Genomic DNA, 21,087 nt, shown 5'->3' on the forward strand with positions numbered 1-21,087 from the left:
AAGTAGAAGACTGATGACATCACCAATTCTGAAGATAATTCCGCGGACTGATGCTGAGTCCAGTCTCTGGCTCCTGGGCTGGCAAATACCAGGGCTTTCCTTCCTGCCCTGAGTGCACATGAATGAGTGGGGATGGGACTTCACGAAGCCTAGTGTCCCTGAAAAAGTGAAGGCTACGTCCAAAGAGGACTCTCTCTTAGTGGGGACAGATGTTTGAACAAGTGTCATTATGAGTGCAAAAATGTTACCTTAGCTGTTCACTGCATGTTTCAGACTCTGACTAGTTTACAAACACCAGTTCACAGTCTCAGCGGAAAGCACACATATCTTGCAGGATCCTCTGAGGCACCTGTGTTTGAAAATTTAACCCAACTGTTTAATTAGATATAAAGTGCCTTGCCTCATACTCCCAAATGTGTTTATAAAGCAATATTAAGATGCTTCTTCTTCCAATCTAATTATTGACATATATATAGTTCTAATCCAGTTTTTCTCCACTGTTTTAAACCTTGTGTATGTATTTACACCTGTAGCAAAGTGGCCCAGATCCTGGTCCATGTTTTGCCCATTAATATATAATATATAGGTAATTGACAAAGCTCTCACTGGCTTCAGGATCAGGGCCTATCAGAGCTGAACATTAATTTATTATTCATGTATAGATTTGATCAGTCTTCTTGTACCATACAAATCACCTCTGTGAATGTTCATTATATAAACTTTATTTCACATGGGTCTTATTGCATTAATTTATTGAAAGTAATAAAATAATAATTTAATCAGGGTTTACTCTTCTTAGCAGCCTATTGCATATGTTAAGTATCAGAGGGGTAGCCGTGTTAGTCTGAATCTGCAAAAGCGACGAGGAGTCCTGTGGCACCTTATAGACTAACTGAAGTGTAGGAGCATAAGCTTTCGTGGGCAAAGACCCACTTCGTCAGATGCATGTCACGCATCTGACGAAGTGGGTCTTTGCCCACGAAAGCTTATGCTCCTACACTTCAGTTAGTCTATAAGGTGCCACAGGACTCCTCGTCGCTATTGCATATGTTATTGCTTGTTTTAGAGATGGGAATTTACAATTGCACCATTGATTATTGATGATTTTTGCATTTGGGTTATGAAAATGTATTATGCATATATCTTGAAAAGTCATCAGTATTAAACATTAATGTCTACTGATCTTGTCTTAGGATGTCCTTGGACCTGCTGAATGTCTCTGTTCCTCTGCAATACCCTACAGCTTTGTCTTTTTGGAAGAAATAGGAGACTTGAGGAGCGCTCAGAATATTCTGAGCACTCAAGATTAGAAAAATATTGCCATGTAGAAGGGTGATAGAACTAAAGTGATATAGATGGAAATCAGCTAGTTGACATGCTGGACTGTTAGTTTAGTATTCAATCTGCTTATTTATTTACAGTGTCCTTTAAGTTGAGGAAAACAAGACGGAAATGAGGAAGTCTTGAGAAAATGTTTGACTGCTGATTTAACAGAGAACACGGGATCTGCCATGCTGTAGGATACAGTAGAACCCCAGAGTTATGACATGCCAGGAGTGGAGATTGTTTGTAACTCTGAACAAAATGTTATAGTTTCTCTTTCAAAAGTGTACAATTGAACATTGACTTCATAGAGCTTTGAAACTTTACTATGCAGAAAAAATGCTGCTTTCCCTTTATTTTTAGTAATTTACTTTTAACACAAGATTTTTTTTTTATCCGTTGTTCCCTGATTGAATACTTCAGTCAGATGTGTGTATGACTAGTCAGTTTGTAATTCTGGTTTTTGTAACTGAGGTTCCACTCTATCTTACTCCATTATCTCATTGTCTAATTATCTTCAGTGTGTGAGTAAGATGCTCTTTTGTGTGAGTAATAGTATCAGCACATGGCCCACATTGATTATTGATATGTTTGGGCCAGATGGTGGCCTGGTTCACACAGCCAAACAGAGAAGTAATGAGCTGTATAGTGTCCTTTCACTGCCTCATTCAAGCAGTCTGCTTTTCTCCCTTTTTGAGCCTGCATATGAGCCACAATCTCAAATGCAGAAGGGAGAGAGCAGCATCTGCAGAGCTGCTGGATGCTTCTGAGCAGGGAGGGGTGGAGAATTATTGAAACGAGGCCTCCACCCCCTAATATGCTGGTTAGCTGGTGTACGTAGGGAGCACTCTGTAGGTACAGGGCTGATGCAGGGTCCCTCCTCTGCCAAGTCAGAGTGAGGGAAAGCTGGAGGCAGATTGTGGCACTGACTTGTCTGCTCCCAGGGCAGCTCAACATTGCATTGTTCCTTGCTTGGTGGTGGCAGCAAAGCCATAATTTTGCCCTTTCATTGGTATTTGTGATGCATTCAAAGCAAAAATGACTTGGAGCCAGACTCCACTTTCTGACTCCTTTTCTTCTTCTTAATGAGGGATATACATACTAGCTAGCCTGATTCTGGCACTCTTCCATTCAATATCCGTATCATTACACAATCCCTTATGCCTCAAGGAGTCCCACTGAAATTAGTGGCTCCATTTGAGGAGGAAGATACTGCATAACGAAAGGTCTCAGAATGTGGCCCATAGGTGGGCCCAAATAAGGAGATGAGTAGATTGTGTGGATTCAACTATTATAGTCTTCAGCCAGGATTGAAAAGAGGAGCCTCTCTCTTTTAAGATAATAAACACAGATGACCATTGCCAATATCTAACATTTTAAATGATGTTTCTGAATGAACAGGATGACAGCGTGTGCAGTGACTATGAAAAAATATGTGGAGGAGAATGTTTCCCAGAATTCCTACACAACGATAAAGTATTTCATGAAGATGCTGAGCAGTGTCAGCGAGACCCTGATTTTCGTGTTCATGGGAGTCTCCACAGTTGGAAGGAACCATGAGTGGAACTGGGCCTTTGTTTCCTTCACTCTGCTCTTCTGTGTGGTGTGGCGGGTTCTAAGTAAGAGACAAATACTGTATTTTAATATAGCCGTTCTGGGTAGAGGTGGTGTTTTTCATCTTTGAAAATAGTGCAAAGGTAGGTTAAGCAATATAGTGCTCACTTACGTAACCTGTTTAATAGGTGTGTCTTACTGACTAGCTAATTTCACAAATACTAGTACTAAACTGGCACAGGAAAAGACCCCAACAACCCAAAACTGGATTTTGTGATTCAGTGAAAAGGAAGCTTTTAAGTAAAATTAAAACACTTCCAGCATTCTGTTAATATTGAGGCTTGCAATATGTATTGCTATGTTTATTCTCGTAAGTGGGTTTCCTAATGGTTTCATTTTAGAATGTGGTTAATTTACCATTAGAAAGAGACCCTGAATGGTTCCTTATATATTTTTGGCAATTTGAACAATCCACTGTGCTTTTAATTAGGGAGAGAATATTAGTTATTTAAATTTATTCTTAAAGCAGATAAAGTTCTAAATATTGTGTACCCAGATCCTGGCTCTTTTCCACCATTCCTGGAAAGCCCTCTCCTTGGCTTGGATAGCATGAGTAGAGGAAATCTTCAGGTGAGGTAAAGCTGGCATAAATGGCTCTACCTCAGCTCTTCCCAAGCTCTCCACTGATTAGGGTGAGGCGGCCACATGGCCAAAAGGGAAAATGTGTGGCAGAACACCGATGCTCCCTGGCAGCAACCCAGCCCTGAGGCTGCTCTGACACACACTGGTGTAGTTGAATTGGCTCCTGGTTCCCCAGGATTACAGAAATGGAGAAGTATGTATCCAGCTAATTTTGCCCCAGGCCTTCTCGTTCTGAATTGGCCAAATCCTAGGATTGGCCACAGTGTTTAGAGCAATTAAATTTGTTACTAGTAATGGTATACAAGTCCCAAAATAGCTACTCAGTCAGTCCATTGCATTCAGACGCAGTCTGTTTGCTCTTGGTTCTACTGCCTGGGAGCAGCCATTACAGGGAAATTCCTCCTTTGCCCCTCTGGCCCAGAGCTGGAACATTCTCATTATCTCTGTGGGGATGGTACATGCCATGCACAGCCTGGTCACACTTGGGAAGTGTGAGAGGATGGACTAGCTTCAATTATTCTATGAGGATTCAGTCTGCTCAATGGTGGGACCATGCTCAATGAGGATGGAATCTTAGAAAAGTTTAAGTGGGAAAATGATAACATCTCTACACAGCAAATGCAAACTGACATTTTACCGTTTGATAACTTGGCCACATGTCAGCAAATTTTAATGGGGACAGCAAAAAGCACAGCCCTGTCACAAATGCCACCTCCTAAACCCCTGTTTCAAAGAATGGGGATTGTAGAACTTTACAAATAATCAGCCTGGGTCAGACACCTAGCAGGGAAAACTTCAGCCCAAATGGTTAGAAATTTGACAAAGCTATAAGCAACTGAAAACAGGTTTTCATAATGGGAAATGCCATGAAACCTTAATATTAGGCGGTGCTATGAGATCCACCTAGAAGAGTAATCCACTAATTTTGTTTTATTTGTTGGTGTATAAAATGGAATTTTATAACTGTTCATTATTTACTTCAGTCAGGATGCTAACATGCAATATAAAATACAAGGGCATTTAATTAAGAAAATAAAGCTTTTAGAAAAGAACCAGTGAGGGTAATGAAGAAAACAAAACAAAACAAAACAAAACAAAACAAGCAAGCCACTGAATATACTATATGCAGAAACAGCAGACAACACCCAGTCACACAGAAGTGCAGATCTATAGGGTGAGATAGGACCACAAGAGTAATCTATGTCATATAGACAGTCACGTTACATAGTTTTACCTTTGATTAAAAGCAAAACTAATTAGGAAAATAAAGCAGCTACCACAATTGCTGTTTTGTTACTGAGTGCCTTTAAGTGTGTCAGTGAGGAGCACTTGCAACCCAGAAGTCCAGGGCTCTGTTCCCAGCTCTGCTCCTAGTCTGCTGGGTCACCTTTGTCTTTTCCACCCTTCTGTTATTTGGTCTCCCCTTCTGTTACCTAGGGATATTGATACTGCCCTTTGTCATTTGTAAAGCATTTTGAAATCTATTGACGAACGGGCACCAGATAAAGATGTAGGTATTACTACATGCAACTATTTAAAAAGCACTGTTCAAACACGCTGGTCTTCTATTGTGCAAGAAAATGGCTGGAGTAACAAAGAAGGGGACCTAAATGCATTGGAGTGTGAAGGCAGAAGTATCTGAAAGAAAATTGTAGGGAAAAAATCAGGAAGAGCTCTTATCTATGATGTCTTCAAATCACCTCAGTTGAAGACCTCTCTAGAATACAAAAGTGTGTGTGTGTGTGTGCGGCGAGGAGTCCTGTGTGTGTGTGTGTGTGTGTAATATCACTTATCTCATCTTTTGAGCCTATTCAGCAAAACTCAAACATAACACATTTAAAAACATACACACTACATTAGAATAGTGGGTTAAAAGTTCCCATACAATAAGTCATCACATATATAATAGTATTTTAAAATACAATTGCAAAGAAAAATGTTAGTTTCCTAAGGCTAAAGATGCAGTTGCACTTAAATATTTCTTTGTTACTTTGTTGACAAGAGTTTTTCTCCCTCCTAGGTGTGTTTGGTCTCTTTTATGTCACCAACAAATTTAGGACTTACCCTTTCACCATCAAAGACCAGCTCATTATTGCCTACAGTGGCTTTCGAGGAGCCAGTAGTTTCTCTCTTGCATTTTTGCTTCCTTTGTATCTCTTCCCTAGAAAGAACATGTTCATTACGGCTACCCTTGTGGTTATATATTTCACTGTGTTCATTCAGGTAAGCAAGTTTCATAGTGGGTTCATTTCATATACAGGCAGTCCCCGGGTTACATGGATCCGACTTACATCGGATCCCTACTTACAAACGGGGTGAGGCAACCCCGCACTAGCTGCTTCCCCCCAGCAGACCAGGGAGACGCGAAGCTAGCGCACTCCCCCCCCCCAGCAGACCAGGGAGATGCGGAGCGGCTTTCCTCAGCAGACACCTCAGCTTGAGAATAAAGGACTGAGGGAAGTGAGGTGTGGGAGAATAAAACTGAGCTCTGGAGAAATGTTTGGCTAGAGTTTCCCCTACAATATGTACCAGTTCCGACTTACATACAAATTCAACTTAAGAACAAACTTACAGTCCCTATCTTGTACGTAACCCGGGGACTGCCTGTGATAGAGGTGTCTACAGGCTCTATAGTTAAACTTGCACTGAAGTTTACACTTAAATCAGAAATAATGCTTCTAGTTCATACTCCAGTTGCTTGCTAGATAGAGTCTTCATTTTTAATACAATAACTCTTCAGTGGATAATTACATTTTTGTATACTTTTGTTTCAATATTTACTAACTTCTATGGTGGAAATACTTAAAAAAAGATTCCCTTAAGAATTCTTCTGAAAATGGTGTTTCGACTTTTACTTCATCTTGCACACAAAGACACAAAAAAGCTGCTCCCCTTGGCTAAATCTACACTGGCCCCTTTTCCGAAAGGGGTATGCAAATTTTAAACTTCAGAATAGGGAAATCCGCGGGGGATTTAAATATCCCCCGCGGGATCTAAATAAAGATGTCCGCCGCTTTTTTCCGGTTTGTAGATAAGCCGGAAAAAAGCATCTAGACTGGCCCGATCCTCCGGAATAAAGCCCTATTCTGGAGGATCTCTTATTCCTACTTTGAAGTAGCGGCGGACATCTTTATTTAAATCCCGCGGGGGATATTTAAATCCCCCGCGGATTTCCCTATTCTGAAGTTTAAAATTTGCATGCCCCTTTCGGAAAAGGGGCCAGTGTAGATGTAGCCCCTTTGTTCATAACTGGAGCTATGCAGGATGGAAACTGTTCTGTGAAGAAAATTTTGTGATTTAAACATTTGTCTTTGTTCTGATTAGGAATGAAACCCTACAATTAAGAAATTCTCTGCAAAAGAAAATTCTGAAAATTTGGGGTAAAACATTATATTTTGATATAGTATATTGAATATATTTATAACTAATATATTCAATATATAAAAAATGTCAAAAAGTGATGCTCAGATAATGTTGATAGTATTTTTTCCTCTTGAATGAAATTAGTTTGGTATGAGTGGTTAGCAGGCCAGGTAGTTTGCAGAAACCAATTCTTAGAGTTGGTTAGAAAATGCTAATTCAACTGTAATATTGATTAAAAAATGGAAACTTTTTTTTTGGAAATTGTTTTCCCACTCCAGCCCCATTTTTCAATCAGCCTTGTAGTAACAGAAGCCGCTGTATTCTAGACACAGTTTTCATGATTGATCAAATAAGATATAGTCACATCATATTTTGCCTTTTCTCTGCTTGTTCTAAAAGATAATTAACTTTCTCATTCATTGACCTAAATGCAGGGAATCACAATAGGTCCACTGGTCAAATATCTAGATGTTAAAAAGACCAGCAAGAAGGAGTCCATCAATGAAGAGATTCATGTACGAGTAAGTTGTCTTTATCGATGAACTATATCCTAGAAAGAGAATGAGTGGGAGTTCCAAATAACTTCAAGAGAGTTAGGTACCTTGCTTCCTTGCAATTAATTGAGCAAATAAACCCAATAGGCTCCTTTGCAAAATCCCAGATGAGATATCTAAATACAAATTTTGGATGGTATTTGAGTCCAAAGAAGCTGTTGTGAAGTAATATCTGACAACCTATCGATGTGGATGCCAACTCATTAAAATTTCCAAACTACAAAATGGAGCTTTTTATAAAGTCACAACAGTAGAACAATATAGCAATTGGATTCCAGCCTTTCTATCTTAACATTTTGTAGCAATTAAGAAAAATCCCAACTACATCACAATGAAAAGTTAGGGTTGAAAAATCCACCACCAATTTACATGGAATCAGTGGTGTGACCGCACCACCTACAAACATACCTGAGCAAGCTTTGATTTAGCTAACTGGAACAACAACAGCAGCATGGATTTAATTGCTCAAGTACATACCAGGGTCCCAGGTGGGCTTGTATAGTCTCTGCTGTCATTATTCAAGCCATGTTAGATCAAAACTAGCTCAGTTCACACCTACATGTGCTGTATTCATGCCTCGGACTGCAGTGTTGAGTGGGCATCTTTCCCAGCTAGGGTCATCAACTTCTGCAAAATCTTTCTAAGCTCTAATTCAAATGTTTTTTTTGTCTTTATGCTTGAGATGAGTGGTTTCCAAATGTGAACTGAGATAGGCACCTTCATTGTCTCCACTGGCTGAAGGTGTGGTTCTTTCCACTGCTACTGTCTTTTGACCAGGTTTGAGTAGACATTAAAAAGCAGAAAAGTATTAAATCAGAGCACTCTGTTTTGTTAATTAAAATGAATAAAACCTCAGGATGCATTTTGAAGAATTCTGGGTTGTTTTGGAAGATCTATTTTCTTCTGAAACACTGTGCTTTAAATTTACATGCCATAATTCTTATGGGTAGGATAGAGAGAAGGTTATTAAACTAGCTTAATAATATTGTACAAAACACTTCAAAATGTGGTTAAATTTACCCATGAGAAGTCCTATTGAAATCCATGTGACTACTATATGTATAAAATTAAGCACATATGTAGATGTTAACAGCTAACTTTCATTTGATCTGAAATGTTTATCCTCAGTGTTTTATCTTTACATCGAAGCCATATATGATTTTATGTAAAATAGTATTATGTATAGTAATTATTGCTGGGAATTTTAAAGCTATTTCTATGGAAGTCCCACCTTGTTGTGAGAAAACATAGGAAGATGCCTGCAAAATCAAAGTAATTCATAGCAGATTTATTTGTATAAGTAAGACAATCTTACAGAAAAATAAAAAGTTCAGAGGTATTCCATATGGAGAAGTTTGCCTGGATTTTTATAAAATGTTGGATTTTCTAAGATTGGTTTAGTTTGAATCAGTGTCCAGACTCTTTAGAATCTGATTTTTAATTACCTCAGAACTGTGCTGACACTGATTTCATGCTATGACCATTGGTTTGATGTATTTTTTTCTATAGATGATGGACCACTTGAAGGCTGGAGTTGAAGATATATGTGGGCACTGGAGTCACTCTCAACTGAGAGACAAGTAAGAATGCTTTATTACTGTCTGGTAAAATAAAACAATTTAGCTGTGTCATATTGATCTATTCAAAGGTTAAAACAGTAGGGAATCCACTTTGTGCTCTCATAAGGTTTGATTAGAATGAAAATATTTCAGGTATGTGCCGTATCCTATTCTAAAATATAATTTGAACTCTTGTGTAGCCATCACCTTTTGGAGAGCAACATTCACATATGTTTCACTGCTGTGCCTCCTCAAAAGCTAGCATGAGATAAGCATGACAGAGGAGGAAGAGCATGACATTCACCTTCATGCCAGATGTGGACAAAAGCTGGCAAACAAGGCCTAAGGCCTAAGCCTAACCTTCTTCAAAGTGACAAGGAGTCCTGTAGCACCTTAAAGACTAACAGATGTATTGGAGCATAAGCTTTCATGGGCAAAGACCCACTTCGTCAGATGCATGTAGTGGAAAAATCCAGAGGCAGGTATAAATATGCAGGCCAGAATCAGGGTAGAGATAACGAGGTTAATTCAATCAGGGAGGATGAGGCCCACTTCTAGCAGCTGATCTGGAGGTATGAATACCAAGAGAGGAGAAGCTGCTTTTGTAGTTAGCTAGCCATTCACGGTCTTTGTTTAATCCTGAGCTGATGGTGTCAAATTTGCAGATGAACTGTAGCTCAACAGTTTCTCTTTGGAGTCTGGTCTTGAAGTTTATGCTCCAATACTTCCGTTAATTTATAAGGTGCTACAGGACTCCTTGTCGCTTTTGCAGATCCAGACTAACATGGCTACCCGTCTGATACTCTTCTTCAAAGTAACAACCAAATAAACAACAAATGGTCTGTTAACACTTTATAGACTAACAAAACATGTAGATGGTATCATGAGCTTTCGTGGGCACAACCACTTCTTCAGATGACCGGAGTTTTGAGTTTAGGAAGTGCAGACCCAAAATAAATAGGTTGATAGTATCCCAACCATCCTTCATCACAATTGAGTCAATTGGCATGAGACTTGAATTTGCGGATGAACTCTAATTTCAATGCTTCTTCGTGTATCTGTCTAGTAGAATTGGTTTGTGACAAGATAGCCACGTGAAGATCTTTTAAACAGTGATTAGGAAGATTAAAGTGTTCCCCAACAGGTTTCTGTATGTTTCCTTTACATATATCTGATTTGTGTCCATTGATTCTTTCCCGCAGAGACTGTCCAGTTTGTCCAATCTCTATAGCAGTGGGGCATTGCTGGCATTTGATGGAATAGATCAAATTACTGGATGTGCAGTCAAATGACCTTTTGATTTGGTAGCTTAGGTTGTTGGCTTCAGAGATGAATTCATTAGTATAGATATGTGGGCAGACTTGACATCGTGTTTGGTTGCAGGGCTGGGTTCCTGGATGCTTATGATATGATTGTGTGGCATGGTTACCGGAAAGAATTCGTTTCAGGTTGGGGAGGTTGTCTGTAAGCGAGAATAGGCTTTTCTTCCAAGGCCTCTGAGAGTGAGGGATCATTTTATAAGGTGAGTTGTAGATTGTGTATAATGCGCTGGAGGGGTCTGAGTTGTGGACTATAGGTAATAACAAGTGGAGTTATTACTATAGGTAATAACAAGTGGAGTTATTACCTATAGTCCACAACTCAGACCCCTCGGGAATGAATCAATGGACACAAATCAGATAAACGTAAAGGAAACATACAAAAACCTGTTGGGGAACACTTTAATCTTCCTAATTACTGTTTAAAAGAACTTCAAGTGGCTATCTTGTCACAAACCAATTCTACTAGCCAGATACACAGAGAAGCATTGGAATTAGAGTTCATCGGCAAATTCAATTCTCATGCTAATGGACTCAATTGTGATGAAGGATAGTTGGTACACTATCAACCTAACAGTCAATGAAGGTGCAAACATATCTTTGTGTAGATTCCTATGTCAGGAAGGATACTATCAATTGACTTTGATTCTTATCTGCTTCGTTTTAACTACCCAATCTTCAGATACTTACTGATTCCCTCTACCTTCCTGATTTTCTATACCCTTTGCCCCCTGTCTCCCACGTCCCTCCTTTTTTTCCTCCCCCTACCTTCTCTCCTATTTATTTTGAGTCTGCACAGCCTAAACTCAAAACTCTGGTCATCTGAAGGAGTGGGCTGTGCCCTCGAAAGCTCACGATACCATCTACATGTTTTGTTAGTCTATAGAATGCTACCAGACCATTTGTTGTTTTTTTCTGTACAGACTAACTTGGCTACCCCCTGAAGCTTCAAAGTGCCTCTTTAAATACAGACTTAGATTGCACAGTGTCCGAGGCATGGATCAGTCTTTTTATTTGAATATAAACCACTGTGCAAACATGTGGGACCGTATAGATAAGTTCATAATAAAAATAATAGTAAGTATTTTTCCCAGTTTCAGAATTATACTACCCTTCTGATTCTAGGAGAGAGAATATGAGAGATTCTGTATTAATAAAATAATTATGTGGGAGCAGCATGTAGGTAGATGAGATAGGTAGATAAGATGTTGACTTGATGTCATAAATTACCATTTGGTTTGTGACCTTTACATGATCAAATCTGTATGTGCCTATGATCATCTGTCTGTCCAATACCTCTGCATGCTCAGTGGTTGGTATAGAGCAGTAACACAAGCCTTTAAGGGGTCAAATATCCTTTCTGCTTGACAGATGGCCTTCATTTCCACAAATTTACAAACTATAGAATTCATCTGTAAATGGCCTAAAAATAGTCTTCTTGAAAATCTGTTGAGGATAATGCCTGAGTGGTGCACAGGTTATAAAATTCCCTATTTGAAGCCACAGACACAATCAAAGACACTGTCGCTGAGATAAGTTGACTGTCTGTCACTTCTCTTAGATCCATCCAATATACCTGATAGAAGGAGCCCAGGTGAGTAAATTATTGTTTCAGTCCAGTAAAAGCTAAGGAAACACATCATATAAAGAATCATATAGAAATGAAGGTATTCCGTTCATTAAGATTAAGTAATATGCCTTTAGGAATTAATACCTTGGTTAACTGACAGTATAATTTCCTGTGGACTAGAAAGCTTTACAGAGCATCCAGAGCACAGAATAAAGCAGATCTATGTACAGACTTCTGTTACAGCAACAAATATTAAAAATCGTTGATTGTAAGAAATTGTATACATTCGGTACTGCTTTTCATTACACTTTAAAGCACGTATCTCTGCCCTAGCAAACTGCCCCATAGGAAAAAATATAAGAGCTGCTGCTGTTTGTTAGGTAATGCCTGAAAGCCAATACACCCCTCAACACACATACACATTCAAACTGTGCATGCGGTATATTAGTGGTTTATTATAATATGCAGCATGCATACACACATCATTTTCTGGTCCATTCAATTTCCCCAGCATTCAGAATATTAGGACATATATATTTTCCTCTAATTGTCAGGATTCAAAATGATCAGCAACATAATGGGGCCTAACTACTGGGCCATTTAGAACATTATTGGCGTCTGGCTGAATAGGCCGGCATTGCTGTAAGTGCAGCTGCTGCTGTTATACCTTATTAGAATAGAACATTTGTACAAAAGCATAAAAGACTGGCCCCTTTTTATTCTTTTCATACAATTGTGGCAATGCCATATGCTTACACACACACAACCTTCTTTTTACCATGATTGCAGCTTGTTTCTTTCTTTTGTAGAGCAGATTTACTATCTATGTGGGCCAGTAGGCCATGCCCTTTGTCTTCCATCAGGTTTCTGTTCACTGATCCTTCAGCAAGTCCTGGGTGCCTACAATTTGGACTCAGTTTCTGACACAGAATTTTTCCAACATAGAATTTTATATACATGATTAATGTTGCCAGGGAAGAAGATCGACTCCTTTCCTTTTTTCAGCTGCTTTTCATTTCTGTCTCATAGATTTAAAAAGTTTGACAATAAATATCTAAAGAAAATCCTGCTGCGGAAGAAACAACCCAAATCCAGCATTGTATCTCTGTACAAGAAACTGGAAATTAAACAGGCCATTGAGATGGCAGAAAGTGGGATGATAAGTTCAGCTGCATCTACAGCTTCTCTCCAGTGAGTATCAGTTTTGTTACAGCTCACCAACCGTGGTGGGGGGGGGGGGGAGCGGGGGAGAGGACGGAGCAGGGGAATATGAAGAAACTGCTGATGGAGTCAAGGACCTTCCAAGAAATATGACAAGAGCAAGGTACTAGGAGGTGCAGTGGCAATAACTGTTAGGTGCTGGGACCTTGGCATGTTGTATTGGAAATGAGATGTTCTGCCATGATGGCTCTGTGTTCACACAGTGGGAAGGACTGTCTCTACCCATGTTTTTTCAGTAGAGAAGGGAGAGCCCGCAAGGCCTGGAGATTCAGACCTAGAGGCCATGGTACTCACTGGTAGCTTTGCACTGCTCCCGTGATGCCAAGCAGCCACATGTTTCATTGAACTGGCCATCAAATTCTGGCTTGCGGCTGCTTTGTGTTGAAAGAGCAACCCAAAGGAATGGAGTAGCTGGTTTGTCCGGCCGTCAGTTCAGAGTAGTAACCAGAATTCTGTGATCTGAAAGTTTGGGTTTAGCTCTCACGAGACTAGGCTCTTTCATATGATTGCAATGAGACATGATCAGAAATGCCATAAAGATGGGCTTACTTGTAGTACTTTGGTACTTCATCTTCTGTCTTGGCCAGAACTCAGGTGCAGAGAGGGACTAAAGAATAAAATAAGACAGCATCCTTTTTGGGGCTCTGGAAATGTTTGGTTTGACAGACGGGGAAAGGGTAAGGTTAGTTTTGTACTTTATCCAACTGCCCATTTCTAGTTTTCTTAACAAATAGGCTAAACAGTGCCAATTCATCAAAGGCTTTTGTTAATGGGTGGACAAAGGGGACATCCCAACTGTACAGAGGGAGTGGGCTAATGGCGCCACTATGCTGGAATAGTGAAATCTGTTCCCTGCAGTATGCTGATCTAGCCACCAGAGATACATGGAAGGTTTGAGTTTCTCTCTTCTCCCCCATACAGAGGATTCAACTGAAAGGCAATAGAAGGCTCTATGAAGCAGACTTGGTGAAATACAAACATAATCCCTATGGGGCAAATACCCTCAGTACAACACAGTTCTGGGTACTAGTCCAGGGACTCTGTAAATAGCAGTTGTCTGCTGTGAGCTGTCTATTAATGTTCTACTGCGATTCTAATTTCTTAGGCCATTTCTCCAGGGCCCCACACCATCCTTGCCCTTATCTCAGGGCTTTGTCTCAACAAAGTCCCAATGGCACTCTATGGGTATGTCTAGACTGCATCCCTCTGTCAGCAGAGGGATGCAGATTAGGCAGGTCGACATTGCAAATGAAGCGGGGATTTAAATATCCCGTGCTTAATTTGCATAAAAATGGCCGTCGTTTTTGCCAACTCAGCACTTTATCGGCAAAAAACGGCAGTCTAGAGGGGGATCTGTCGAGAAAGAAAGCCTTTTTCGACAGATCCTGTAAACCTCCTTGCAGGAGGCATAAGGGATCTGTCGAAAAAGGCTTTCTTTCACGACAGGTCCCCCTCTAGACTGCTGCTTTTTGCCGACAAAGTGCTGAGTCGGCAAAAATGGTGGCCATTTTTATGCAAATTAAGCACGGGATCTTTAAATCCCCGCTTCATTTGCAATGTCGACCTGCCTAATCTGCATCCCTCTGCTGACAGAGGGATGCAGTCTAGACATATCCTTTCCATGGTTCTGCAGCTCTTCCCACATGCCAAGCCCTGATCTTCAGCAACTGACCCTGGGTCTCAGTCCAGTCTTGCAATAAGCATTTCCCGGTGAGATGTCCTTCTGCTCTCTTTCAGCCAGCCAGTCAGACCGTTTTCACTCCTTGAGCTCCAAAGTGAAACTGCCTGGCTCTGCCCATCGTCTTTCTGTATACTGGCTTGCTGGGTCCTGATTAGCTGCTTCTCATACTACCTTGTCAAGGACCTCAAAAGACTCTACTGCTCTTTTCCTGGGGTGGGATGTGGCAAGGCCATAAACTTCCATGAGGGAGGCTTCGGGACCTAGGCTACCCCATCACACACAGACACAACATTGCTGTCTGTGGTTCTCACATTTTAGATAAGGGGAATAAATATTCTTTGTTAATCAGGGCACATCTTAGTTGAACCTTCTGGATTTGGTCCATGATCAGAACTTCCATTGGTGTCAGTGGGATTTTTACAAGTGAACTGTGCATTATGTATTTGCCTATTGACCGTGCAATAAGACATTTATATATGAGATAAAATATAGCACGTAGTTATGCTGGTTTAGAGAACATAAGCCTTATAATTGGGGATTTCAAAGGGAAAAGCACATCTAAGCAGATGCTGTAGATACCACATTTGTGTCTATATTTTAAAACAATATACCTTAAACATAATCATAAGAAGATAGAATGAGCTTGTTTTTGAGTTCACTTTCTCTGATTTCACTTTTGCTGTTTCTGAGCTTCACTTTTCCAATGACTCTTTGGACATCAGGGGAGTTAGATTTGATGTACACTGGTATAAGAAGGATCAGAGTCTGACTGAGGGTGCTTCTACACAGCAGGGCTTAACTCAAAATAAGCTATGCAAATTGAGCTATGTCAATTGCATAGTTTATTTTGAAATAGCTTATTTCGAAATTTGGGAGCATCTATACAGCACTTATTTCTAAATAGAGCACTCTTCCACTGACTTCCCTAACTCCTCATACAATGAGGGTTACAGGAGTCAGAGTAAGAAGTCCTCCAGCTTGACAGTATTTTGACATTATTTCAAAATAACAGCCTGCTGTGTAGACGTGGACTTCGTTATTTTGAAATAATGTTGCTGTGTAGATGTCCCCTGAATGTTTTCATTGCCAGTGATACAATTACACAAGGGCTATCTGATTAGGATGCTACTTTCTTCTGAGAAGAACTGGATGGAGAGTATGGAAATTCAAATTACAACAAAAAATGGGAAAATGGATAAGGATTTTTGGAGATTTTTTTTTTAAATTTTGTAATCAGCTCTATTTTTTAGAAAATATATGGGCAGTTTATTAGGTTCATTTATGGCCAGAATAGGTGGTTTTTGCCCACACAAATGTATAGGCAATCACTGTGCACCAGAAATAATATCATATCAGTAAAGTTTTTGCAAATAAAATACCCAGACTAGGCTCTGCAAATAAAATGCAGGAAGTTTCAATAAGCATCAGAGAAAGAATTTCAATAAATATTGTTTTATCGGGGTGGTAACAAGTCAAACTTGTTTTAGCTCAAAGCAGGTTTTTGAACTATACTGTATATTGTGAAATATGAATTAAAGGGAGTGCTAATTAAACTGAAAAGGTAACCTTTTCTCCATTCTCCAGGTGGCTCACTGTTATCAGTATAGCAGGTTAATGGCTAATCCCATGCAAAGACTACACTTTTTATTTGTGCTTTAGAACAATACAGATAATCTTCATGTTGTTTGTTCTGTTGCTATTTCAGTTCAGCTGAAACTGAGGGTATTTTATTTGAGTCACCTAAAGAACAAAGTGATAACAAGCACTGAGATAAACTAAGGCCTGCTGTTCCACCTACATCTGCAGGCAGAGGGGAGCCAGATTGGGTCGATCTGGAGTGGGGAAATTATCAGGATGAGGTGATCTGTGCATGATGCCATTCTCCACTATCCTTTCCCCTATCCTTTTTCCAATTCTTGATATAAAAGTCACTCTGCAGGTGTTCCACAGGCTTCTGGTTTCCTAAGTCTAGAAAGGGCAAACTTGAACAAGAAGTGGTTACACAGGCAGTTACTCTTTGTAGCATCAGGGATTGTAGTGCATAAGACTTCAGTTGTCAAACTATGTTTCATGGGCCACTGGTGCTGTGCGACTGGCCCACTTCTCAGTGGTCTGCAGAGAGTTTAAAAGCAGCCATTACAAAAAAAATTAGCAATTTAAGTGGTCATTGGACTATTCAACAAGGCACAGCCCAACTTCCCTATTTAGAGTGCTAATGGGTGCATTTATAAGTCCCTAGTCAGGCTGCCTAGACATTGAGTCTTTAACACATTTGAATTTTGGCAGTGTTCAGATACAAATGCCTGAACTCAACCTATCTCTCTAGCTTTGCTTTTCAAGTTAGATGCAAAACCAGATAAGGCTTATTTTCTAGTTATGCTATGAATAATTGAAATGATCCAGGAAAGAAAGTGGGGATTTTGCAAATGCAACAAATGATGGAAATGTTGTGAAATTAGCTGTGATTTCCCATTATTTGGGCTGCCATATCTTAGCCTGGATTCTGCTTTGAACCTGAACCCCAAACTCTAGTCTAAACTAATCCATATCTGAACATCAAGGTTCCCAAATCATTAAACAGATAATTGTTTTTTTAGTTTACTCTACATGCAGCTTCTTTTGATATTAAAGGCTGCATTCTTTTACTCATGTAAGGGAAACTGAAAGCACAAGCCTTTCAGAATATAATTAAAGGAATCCCTCCTTTAATCAAGCCATTCACCACAATTACATCACTTAATATGAAGGAAAAGATGGACAAATACATAGAAAAGGAAAAAATGGACAAATACATAGAAAAGAAAGCAAAGAAAAAAGAAAATAAGTGGGAACAATGAAGTGAACTTTGACTATGGTTCAGTAGGGATGGTGATGCCCCTTTATTTTCTATCCCTTTTCTCCATTTCCTGTTAGTATATGTGACTAAGCTCTCACAGAGGTTGACCTGGCAAATCCAGTTAACATTTCAGATCAACCAGGTTCTATCCTGTCTTTAGCAAGTAGGAGAGGTAGTTGCAAATGACTGTAAACACCTCTTAACACTAATTTATAAAAATGGAAGTTATTGCCTTACGCATTTTCTTGCAGCTTAAGATAAGTGAGGGAGCTATACACCACGACCTCAGACCTCAAACTTACTATGAAGTTGCAGACATATAGAATCAAGATTATACTAGCTCTATTGTAGAGAAATGAAGCATGAGCACAGAGGAAGGCTGAAGAGCATTGGACTGCTGGTTTTGATTTTTGTCATATCTTTGTCAGCTGTTCCAATCAAATGATTGGACATAGTTAGTTGAACCCAGCAACCACCTCCATATGCAATTATTTGGTTTTGGCAGCTTTCTTGGTAGGGATGTATTATTAGAATGGAAGGGTAAGTATTCCAAGGGGTGAGTACAAGGAATGCCTCTACTCAGCCATCATCACATGGGTGTCAAACACTGTGGTGGCACTAGAAGATTGCCAGTGATGAACATAAACTGAAAAGCTGTTTGATCACCTTAAGCACCTACCCAAAGATTGACTCAAGTTACGCTCTGTCCACAAGAAGGCCATCTCCCTTTGGGATTTGTCATGATGATCATTTCCCCAGTTACAAGACAACTGTAAACATTTTCTAGACCTGCCAGCCAAAGCACCGGGGCTGTGACATCCCCTTGGTAAATCCTGAACTTTCTCCATTTCTATGGGACTGTCCTTTTTAGCTCTTGTTTGTTAAACTTAAAATCTCCCGCTGACTGCAGGAGCCATGCTGCACTGTGGATTTGAAATTCCCCACAGAGCCGGGGTCAGCTGGGGACTCCCCAGCTAAGCCCGGGCTCCACAGCGCCACTTTGAAATGCCTCCTCTGCATTTCAAAGGGACAGTGCCACACAGCTGAGTGGGGCTGTCCCTTTGAAACACAGAACCGGCGTTCAAAGGGACAGTACTGCACAGCTGATCCCCAGTGGCTCAGCTGTGTGCAGGGCTGGCCTGAGCCCTTTTGGCACCCTGGGCCTGGGCGTGTGGCACCGCCCCCTGGGTGCAGGGCACATGCGCAGGCCCACCCCCGGGGTGCACAGTGCATGCGCTGCCCAGCCCAGCCCGGCCAGCGCTGCTGGCACATGCGCCAGGCCGTGCAGGGCCCCGCAGCCATGGGGGCAAGGGCTCTGCTGTCCAGTGCCACGGTGCCGACGCTGCGGGAGCCAGGCACGCAGCTCCTGATGGCAGCTATAAGGGACACCGCACGCCCCTTACAGCTGTCATCAGGCACCCCCCGTGGGCTGGTGCCCTGGGCAGCTGCCTGGCTCGCCCATGCCTCCGTCCGGCCCTGGCTGTGTGGTGCTGCCCATTGTATGCTGCCTCCTCCTTTCAAAGGGGCAGCCCAGCACAGCTGAGCCTGGGCTCAGCTGTGCAGCGCTGCCTCTTTGTAGAACACCTTTCCCTCCTCCTTCCCCCCCTTTTGCTGCATCTATCTGATAGAGGCAATAAAGAGGGGGGTAATTAACTAGTCAACTAGTCGACTGACTATCCGATAAGCTTTTACTTATCGGATAGTTGACTAGTCGACTAGTCCTTAACATTCTTAATGCAAAGAGCAAACTCCCTTCCCCCAAACTAAGAAGTTTTCTTTTTTAGCTTTTGTTGACAGTTTAGTATCATTGGCCAGGAAAGTGTCATTCCTGTCTTCAGGGCTCTAGAAATAATAACATAAGAAAATATATAATTTTATAGGAAAGGTCATTCCTGTGTGATTAGTATCATTTGTTTATCACTCCCTTCTGTTTACAGGAGCTATAGAAATCACAGAATGCATAGGCTTTCCCCTGCAGAGGTGGAGTCCATGCAGGACATGCTGGCGCATGGTCTGTATCAAGTACGACAAAGGGTATGTAAGTGATTCTTGTAACCAAGCTCTGTGCTTGTAGATCAAAAGAGCATGTTTGCCCTCCTCACAATCATCACAACAGCCAATGGCAGCTGCAAAGATTGAATTATTCTTCTCAGCATTGAACAATGTAAATGGGAAATATTAAGCTAGCTCCTCATCTGGTGTCAACTGGATTTTAATGGGGGGCACTCTGATTTATACCAGCGGAAGATCTGGCCTATTATGCCCACATCCTACAGCACAAAAAGTAAAAGGGAGTTTAGCTTCTAGCTTTTCACTCTGAGTTCTGGTCTGCAATCTAACAGGACCATAACCCCAGAAACTAGCTCTAGGGGTCAGGCTTCCCTAGCTGTAAAGATCTCAGTGACTCTTTTCTGATGTTGCCCAACACCTAGTGTATGTAGTTTCACTTTCCAGTCCCTCTCTCTAGTCACACACAAGCTGTGACCTGTGACAGCCGCAGACTTGCAGGGTGTTGCCATGGCAACCGAGGTGATGGCGCTGAGGTGGAATTCAGGAATAGGGGGATTTACCTCAACATATGCAGCAGGTACATTTTTTAAAGCAAATCACCTGCAGAGGAGATTTAAGACTGTTATTATTTTGACCTCAGTGAAGGAGAGGGCCATTAGGGACCAGAGCTGCTATTCAGGAGATTCAGGACCTCAGTGCAAATTTGCCAGGTTTGGGGGGGGGGGGGGCAGGTTTCATGGTTTGCTCTGTGGGAGGCAAACCCTGCCCTCACGATAGGATGATAGGGGAAGAATTCCCTCCCACCATGAGCTGGGGCTGATTTCGGCTGCTCAGAGATGGGGAATAATGCTGGCAAAAAATGGAAACTTTTGTTGGAAGGACATAAAATGCCAAGCTGGGCTGCCTCTGAAGAGGAGAACAGGCCTAGAAATTAGAGGGATCAGTCCTTCATTCCTTGGGTCTGACAGATTTATCTGGTGCAAGAACTGGGCGGGAGGGAAAGGGCACAAAGATGCATTCTTTGCACTCTCTTGATTCCTAAGCAGGCATAGTGCTGGGGTCCAGGCTACAGGAATATTCCTGGCCCGAGGGCCCTGCTCCAGCAAAGTCCGGGGCCAGGTCTCTCCCCTGGCCCCACCTGCTGCCCCTGCGTGCTCCCGCTGGTGCATCACCTGGCCCTTCTACTGCCCCCTGGTGATTTAAAAGGGTTGGAGGGCTCCCAGCACCAGCAGAGCAGTGGGGCTAAAGCAGATTCCTTCTTGCTCACTCTGCTGGGTGCTGGCACTTCCCTGCAGCCTCTGTGGGGAGGGGTGTGTCTGCATGCTGCCCCTGCCCCAACTGCCCCTGCGGCCAATGGGAGCTGCGGGGACAAACAGCAAATGAAGACCTCCCTGGCCTCCCGTGCTTAGGAGCTACTGCCAGGGTGATGTGCCCCAGGTAATCACCCCCACTCCC

The 21,087-nt window shown here is 41.5% G+C and overlaps 1 protein-coding gene across 1 annotated transcript in view; it reads left to right on the forward strand.

Moving 5' to 3' along the window:
- The window catches only part of SLC9A4 (solute carrier family 9 member A4), a 45,649-nt gene that overhangs the window by 16,335 nt on the left and 8,227 nt on the right, over positions 1–21,087 (forward strand). The window contains exons 4-9 of the mRNA XM_006127647.4: positions 2,725–2,942; positions 5,540–5,742; positions 7,317–7,403; positions 8,946–9,016; positions 12,914–13,075; positions 19,560–19,656. Of these exons, the coding sequence (XP_006127709.2) occupies positions 2,725–2,942; positions 5,540–5,742; positions 7,317–7,403; positions 8,946–9,016; positions 12,914–13,075; positions 19,560–19,656 (838 nt within the window). The remainder of the gene's footprint in view (positions 1–2,724; positions 2,943–5,539; positions 5,743–7,316; positions 7,404–8,945; positions 9,017–12,913; positions 13,076–19,559; positions 19,657–21,087) is intronic.

The sequence above is a fragment of the Pelodiscus sinensis genome, chromosome 1 (assembly GCF_049634645.1).
Source record: "Pelodiscus sinensis isolate JC-2024 chromosome 1, ASM4963464v1, whole genome shotgun sequence".
NCBI lineage: Eukaryota > Metazoa > Chordata > Testudines > Trionychidae > Pelodiscus > Pelodiscus sinensis.